Source organism: Quercus lobata, chromosome 4 (genome assembly GCF_001633185.2).
Source record: "Quercus lobata isolate SW786 chromosome 4, ValleyOak3.0 Primary Assembly, whole genome shotgun sequence".
Taxonomy (NCBI): Eukaryota; Viridiplantae; Streptophyta; class Magnoliopsida; order Fagales; family Fagaceae; genus Quercus; species Quercus lobata.
The window spans coordinates 22,023,264-22,031,613 of NC_044907.1; the positions used below are offsets into that span (position 1 = coordinate 22,023,264).

An 8,350-nucleotide genomic window follows, 5' to 3' on the forward strand; every position below is an offset into this window, starting at 1 on the left:
GGCTTCAAAAGAAAATATTAATATTTGCATTCACTATATATATATATATATATATATTAATGTATGTATATGTTTTGATTTTATTTTAATTGGTTTATCACTTGAATAATTTGAACCCCAAATAAAAATTCTTTACTCTATCACTGCTTATTTGATACTATAGTTATGATGATTTTTGAAATAATGTCAACAACTTTTGACACAAAACCTCCTTTATCTTTACTATTAACAAAGAGAACACTAAAGCACTGTATTTTCCTTTTCTAAGTAGTCATCTTCTTTTTTCTAAGCTACTTCTATATTTATTAATTATAATAAATTATTTATAATTTTAAATATTCGATAAATAATCTTAAGTATATGCATCATAACTAAAAGATTATATATATATATATATATAATCGAAAATGAAAAGCATATCTAAAATGATTTTTTTTTTCCTGAATCTAAAATGATTTTTATGAATGCTATGAAGTATAGTGTAATTTTTGAGAAGCTAGAGAACTAAATAAAAAAAAAAAAAAAAAAAAAAAAAAAGCAGGAAAATAAAACACAACAACTGACATTAATAAATGAACAACTATGAGAGTGTTTAATTAAATTGGAAAGATAACTTTGACCACAATTTTTTTTTTAATTGTGAAAAAAGAGAGGAGGGATGGATTACCATTAAATTCAAAGTACATGAGAAAATAAGGGAGTCTTAACTCTTATGTGATTTGTAAAGAATAAAGTGAATTAAACCACCTTTATTCTTTTCACCTCAAAATGTCACTATCCTTTGAGGACTAGCCGTTAATGACAATATAGATGATTAGATGCTTTGCTTTCTATCCTCTCTAGAATCCTTCCTCTTTTCTTTTCTAAGTTGACAAGATTTGTATCTATAAATCTATTATCTAATAAGAGTGCATATGCTTCATACTTTAATTCATTCTAGATACATACTTGCCGTATCAAAATTTAAGAAGGGGACATTGTTTTAGTCTATGTTTTGTAACGCCCCAAAATCATAAGCAATAAAAGTCTATTTAATATGAATAGTCCATAAAAAAATATTAAATAAAAGAAATCAGCAACCTAAAATCTCATCACAAATTTTAGAGCTCTAATCCACCAAAAACAAAACATCCTCAAAATAATTCTCCAGTACAATGTTTAATGCTATAAAAATCACAATAAGATCCTCAATTCCACAAAATAATTCGTAATTATTGTCTTCCAGGAATCTCTACTCCAATAATCCCTCTAATGTATCTGTAAGGGGAAATAAAAGGGGGGAGGGGGGGGGGAGAGATAACTCAATAAGTGGAATTCACTAACATTGGGATGTGAGAACAAACCTTTCAAATAAATAATTCTTACAATAATTTCATAACTTGTAACTCATCAATATTTTATCATCAAATATTTCATATATAAAAATAAAATATCTTTATATTGTGAACCATCATAATACATATATCAATACCATCATATAAATAATTTCCTAGGCTTTTCTTGTGGTCAACGTTTACGCCTCACTGACAGGGTTGTGCTATCCCCTTTTTGGGATTGAAACCTCCTTTTCATCCCCTTTCTTAAGGATGACTCCTTTGAAACCTAAAAGTGCACTCCCTTACTAAGGAGGTTCCTTTTTGGATCCTCAATAGTATACTCCCTTACTAAGGAACTATCAATTGTGCACTATCCCCTTTTTTTGGGATCGTTCTTGCTAAGGACTAGCTACAGTATGATTGTCTCTTGCTAAGGACTAAATACAATACTGAGTTTTTAATCACGACTTGTCATAGGTTTTCAAAACATATTCAATATGCTCACAAAATAATCCATTCATAATTCTCAAAAATATAAAGATATATTCACACATACAAGTTTAAATAAATTTAGGTTGTCTCACAAGCTTTTCATAAAACGAATAGTCAATGTCCACATCAAGCATTTATAAAATATCAATTTATATATAGAATATCAACATATTTCTTTGATATAAAATAGTTTAATCATCAACACTGTTTTGGGAAAACCCCCAAAATTAGTAAACACCACTTACCTCTTATTTGCAAAAATAAAAGAAATCAACCTCCCTTAAATCACAACAATTCAGTAGAATTAGAACCTAGCTACACCAAAAATAAGTTCATCAATACACAATTTTCCACTTAAAAATCTATTTTCACACTTAAACGGTTTTATCTTAGACAATATTGATATATTCAAAATTCTCCATTTATTCACCTAAATATCCAATTTACTTTCAGCTTTGATAAGATTTTTGGACATAAAAATATTGCTGCCTAATAAGATTTTTCCATTAACGTAATCATAGATATTCATGAAACTTTAATATGGCCAAATAATGAATATCTAATCAATCTGAATGTAACACCCATATGTTTTATTCATATCTATTCACTCTAATATTATATATTTTCAACCTAATATTGGAAGCCACGTGATAGCCTTAATTTATCAATCTAGTTGCTTAGTATTCCCTCTTGATGCCGCTGGAATCTATTCACTCTAATATTATATATATTCAACCTAATATTGGAAGCCATGTGATAGCCTTAATTCATCAATCTAGTTGCTTCGTATGCTCTCTTGATGCCGCTGGACATAAGGACATTGTTGGGCACATATTTGGAAAATGATAAGGGTGTAGGTGCATGACAGATGGTGGAGAAATTAGTAAGGCTAGATACAATTATAAAATAACCATAGAGTACCCCTTTTCCCATTAAAATAATCATAGATTTAGATCCAAGATGGCCATACCTATTATTCTATTAGGTACACAAATAAGAGATGCCTCCTATAAGAGTGGGAACAAACCATACCTGTAGACTCCAACTCACAGCCATAGTGAAGAAAGGCAAAGTTCAATAGTCAGCTGAAGCAAAAGGAAGCCCCATCAGTAAATATACGTGTAACTAAAGAGGAAGAAGGCTAGGGTTTTTTTTTTTTTTCTTTTTTTAAGCTTATCAAGGCTCATATATTTACTTATGTCACCTCACTTGGGCTTCGTATTCCATAGTATCTGTAAAATTTTAATTTTCAACTATGTGTTTTGTTGGCTTTAATTCCGTGCCAAATTTGATTGTAATTATGTTCAATCTCATGTACCCTTTATTATTTATGGGATTTCATTGTAAAGGTTGTGTGTGTGAGAGAGAGAGAGAGTGTGAAGGCTCAAGGCATGAAGACTAAAGTTGTTTTCACGGGTAGCTAGCGACTAAGCATCCCATAAAGTGATGCATGTGCCCTACACATGACTGGAATGCAAAGATTCATGACAAGATGGAGACAACTGTGTTTCGTGAGTGCCTCACGAGTAAGGCCTTCCCGTGAGATACTTGCGAAACATTCTATTTTGCCAGATTGTCATTTCTAATACATACTTTCTGTACCTACACAATATATACCCCCATTACTCACAGATGTTGAGGAGTGCTTCTGAGAGAAAACCTTAGCCACAAACTTTGAGAGTTAGAGATTGTCATACCCACAATTCTCTACACAATTGTTTGTGAATTTTGTTCAACTCTTACCTCTCCATTTCCATACTGTTGAGAGGTTGATAGTCTAAACACTTACCACACCCTTTCAGAGTGTTTAGTGAGGTTTTGGTGCTATTGGGAAACATTGGAAGAAGCCAAGTTTTGGCGGATGCAATCAGGCATATTGCAAGATCTGGAGAGCTAGACAAGACACGGTTTCGAGAAGTCTTGTTGGAGTAGGAGCTTGGAGGGCTTAGGTGCATCGAATAGATTAGGCTTGGAGGGTCTCTTGTTAACCCATGTATCCCAACTGCCCATGTATCCCAACTGATTATCTAGTGGATCGATTATCACTTGGAGGACGGCAGAACGGTTTTTCGCCGAGTTCTTTGGTTTCCTCTTCGATAACACATCGACGAGTTATCTTGTGTTTGCATTCTTCTTCCCTACTCTTTTACCTTTTATTTTACTATTGTGTTACAATGATTATGGGTTAGAGTAGCTTGTCTGTTTATCCGCTCGTTTGTTTATCCGCTCGCATTTACTCTATTCCGTACTTAGTATTAAGTTAGAGTAAAATCAATCGAGCCGTATCCTTAATTTAGGGGTCTAAATAGCTCTTGTGTTTTCACACATTTTCAAGCTTTCAGTATCTATCTTATTTTTAATATCTTAGACCCAAATTAATTTAGTCCATTTAATTGTAGGCCTCCTTTATAATTTATGTATAATAATTAAATTGGTATCAAAATTATGGGGTGTTACATGTTTGTATTGCCAAACCAAATCCCACAACAAACAACTTTTACTTCAAACAACTTTTAAAAAAATAAATTTATTAAAATGTCTTGATCTTTTTTAAATAACATGCTAAACCGTTTATTTTTATATGGAGAAAATTTGACCACAAAATTAATTGTAGTCTTGATGGTTGAATAAGAGATTTGAGGTTCAATCTCCGCCTGCACCAAAAACTGATTGGTATTTTAGTCGAATGCGATAAATTGAAACTATCTCAAAAAAAAAAAAAAAAAAAAAAAAAAAAAAAAACAAAACGCTGATTCCTATAAGACGTTAATTAACATGTGTGCAATGCACATAGCAAATGTTGAGTAAGGGCACATGTCAGCTTCTTAGAGGAAGTTGAAGTATACGGCTGCAAAATTTTGTCCTTTCAACATGGGAAGAGTAAAAAGATTGAATAAACATTTCATGGCATAAAGTAAAGAAGCATTGAACTTTCAGACGTTTGATTGCTTCCATGAAAGAATAAATTCCTCGAAGAAAGGAATGTACATTAGCCTCTGTTAATTCCGCTTGCTATACTTATCCAAAAATAAATAAATAAATTTTACATGCCTTTGCCTAGGATTATACATCTACATAGAAGGCCTAAAGTAATCTTTATTTTTTCTTGAAATATAATAAGTAAATAATATTCTTATAATAATACTCGATCATGTTTGTATCAAAATTCAAATTACTTGTAACCCCGTATGGGAAACTTTATACCCCTGCGAGTCCTGCCATTCACCATTTATTTATTTATTTTTTCGTGTTTTTTGTTTTTTGCATTTGTTTTCATCAACTGACAATCCTGGGCTGCTATCCTTTCCTTTCATTAGTAAACCAATATTCCATTATTATTAAGAAGAAACAACATGATATAAAAAATGGTGAATGCAATAAAAATAGCTATAAGAGAGTGCAACATATCTGTGGTATTACTTGGTATGCTCTCCAATCTTGAGAACCACAAAAATGGATCGAGGAGAATGGTATGGAATAAAACCAAGCCACCCTATGAAGAAAACAACCTCGAAACCACTCACGCCCAAGCATGAGTGGTTTTTTAATATTATTTGCTTTCACCTGAAGAACTAATATTCTTTGCCCAAGCATCATTAGAAGAAAATTACAAGCGAAGTGTTTAACAAGATAACCCTTAAGGCTTATAAATATCGATGTCATTATCCTAAGCTGGACACAACAACAACCTGACTCCCATCACTTTCATCATCCCACAAAGCCATATTGCATTCCTGAAAGAAAGAAAAAAAAAAAAAAAAAACCAATGGCGGAAGGAGTTCTCTTCGACCTTGTCAAGAAAGTCCTTGAAGTGGTGGGTTCCTTAGCACTCCAAGAGATCAAGTTGGCCTGTGGTGTCAAAGATGAGCTTGAAAATCTGAAGAGCACAGTTTCCACAATCCAAGCTGTGCTTCTAGATGCAGAAAAGCAGGGCTCTCATAACAACGAGGTCAAAGACTGGCTCAAAAAGCTCAGAGATGTCTTCCTTGATGCAGATGACGTGCTGGATGATTTCTCCACTGAAGCTCTGCAGCACAACGTGATGACTGGAAGTAAGATGACGAAGGAGGTACGCATTTTCTTTTCAAGTTCAAACCAGCTTGCTTTTAGTCTTAAGATGGGTCATAGAATAAAGGCAATTAGGGAGAGACTAAATGTCATTGCAGATGATAGGATGAAATTCCACTTTAAAGAAATCCCCATCGAGTCACAAGTCATGAATAAGGATAGAGAAACTTATTCTTTTGTATTGGAAGAAGATGTGGTTGGGAGAGAGGATGATAAAAATAAAATTATAAATCTTCTTTTGGATTCCAACACTGTAGAGAATGTGTCAATTATTCCAATAGTTGGGATTGGAGGTTTAGGCAAAACAACACTAGCTAAACTCATATACAACGACGAAATTGTCAAAAATAATTTTAAGCTGAAGTTGTGGATTTGTATATCTGATAACTTTGATATAAAACATATTGTGAAACAAATCTTAGAATCTTTGGGAAATGGGAGAAATGAAGAAAGTCTTGATATTTTACAAAATCACCTTCGAGAAAAACTTAATGGAAAAAAATACTTTCTTGTCCTAGATGATTTGTGGAATGAGGACATTGAAAAATGGCTTCTCTTAAAAAATTTACTAATGGGTGGTGCAAGGGGAAGCAGGATAGTAGTAACTACTCGCTTGATAAAGGTAGCAGATATAATGGGCACAACTCCACCTCATGAGCTTAAACGCCTAGATCCAGAAAAGGCTTGGTCATTGTTTACAAAAATGGCATTTAAAGGAGGCAAAGAGCCAGAAAACCAAGGCATAATAGACCTAGGAAAAGAGATTGTGAGAAAATGTATTGGGGTGCCTCTTGCTATAAGAACAATAGGAAGCTTATTGTATGGTAAAACCTCTAAAATTGAGTGGCAATCTTTTTTAGATGATGAGCTCTCAAAATTAACCCAACAAGAAAATAATATTTCATTAACTCTTAAGTTGAGTTATGATCACCTTCCACCACACTTAAAGCAATGTTTTGCTTATTGTAGATTGTTTCCAAAAGATTATAGGATTAATGTAAATACACTTATTAATCTTTGGGTAGCACAAGGCTTTATTGTAGTAGAAGGTCCTAGGCAACGTTTTGTGGATATTGGCAGAAAATATTTTATGGAATTACTTTGGAGATCGTTTTTTCAAGATGTAAAAAATGATGATTTGGGTAATATGGAATGGTGTAAGATGCATGATCTCATGCATGATCTTGCAATTCTTATGTCTGGAACGGAAAGTGCCATATTAAATTCAAGTAGGAAAAATGTTATTGAAAAAGTACGTCATGTATCATTTGATCTTGTGGATTCATCGAGACAATTTTCAATCCTCATGCCTCATAAAAGGAAGATACGAACAATTCTTGCAGCCAGTGTAGGGGGAAAGTTGGGTAACTTAACTTGTGATGCACTCATTTCAAATTTCAATTATTTGCGAGCATTGGATTTGAGTGAATTAGAGATACATGTTGTGCCCCATTCAATTGGAAAATTGAAACATTTAAGATATCTTGATCTTTCTAAAAATGAAAATATGGAATTTCTCCCTGATTCCATTACAAAGTTGCTAAATTTGTGGACGCTACAACTCGACAATTGTCACTCACTTAAAGAGTTACCGCGGGGCCTTAAGAAGTTGGTCAATCTTAGGCATTTAGACGTTAGTGGGTGCTACAAATTGACGCATATGCCCCTTGGACTTGGGCATCTTACTTCTCTTGAGATACTACCGACGTTCGTCGTGAGGTGTAGTTGGTATAAGAAAAAACAGGCTGAGTCTGGTGGTGGGCTAAGTGAATTGAAGGAGCTGAGCAATTTGGGAGGAAGTCTAGAGATTGAAGGATTGGGACATGGAGAAGATGACATGGTGGAATGTAAAGCCACAAATATGAAGCAGAAACAACATCTTCAAGAGCTGACATTACTGTGGGGTCGACTGCCGGATGATGGAGAAACTGAATGTTATGATGACATGTCACTGGAAGGGCTCGAGCCACATCCAAATCTTAAAGCGTTGAAATTGTGGAGATATATGGGTGTGAGAATTCCAAGTTGGGTCTCTTCTCTCACTAATCTTGTTCATGTTCATTTATTTCGTAATGACAGATTGCAGCACCTCCCCCCGTTAAATCAACTCCCTTTTCTCAAGTCTCTCTCTCTTGAGAAAATGGAAGCACTTGAATACATATGGATAGATGAAGACAGTGTCAGTAACGTGTTGGGTGCTTCCTCTTCTTCTTCAAAAACACCATTCTTCCCATCCTTATCTTCTCTATGGCTATATGATTGCCCAAAACTGAAGGGATGGTGGAGGAATTCAGATGATGATGATAATGAGCCACACCATCTCTTACTTCCATCATTTCCTCCTTCTCTTTCTTATTTAGAGATTTGGTGTTGCCCTAACCTGACTTCCATGCCCCTGATTCCCCCCTCTCTGAAAAATCCAATTATTGGTGGTTGTCCCCTGCTTACGGCTACACGAAGGAAACAGTGAAGAT

The 8,350-nt window shown here is 34.0% G+C and overlaps 1 protein-coding gene across 1 annotated transcript; it reads left to right on the forward strand.

The window, feature by feature from the left end:
- The first annotated feature begins 5,574 nt into the window (after positions 1 to 5,574).
- Positions 5,575 to 8,346, forward strand: LOC115984840 (putative disease resistance protein RGA4). The gene has a single exon (XM_031107837.1). The coding sequence runs from the start codon at positions 5,575 to 5,577 to the stop codon at positions 8,344 to 8,346; it is 2,772 nt and encodes a 923-aa protein (XP_030963697.1).
- The last annotated feature ends 4 nt before the right edge of the window (positions 8,347 to 8,350 follow it).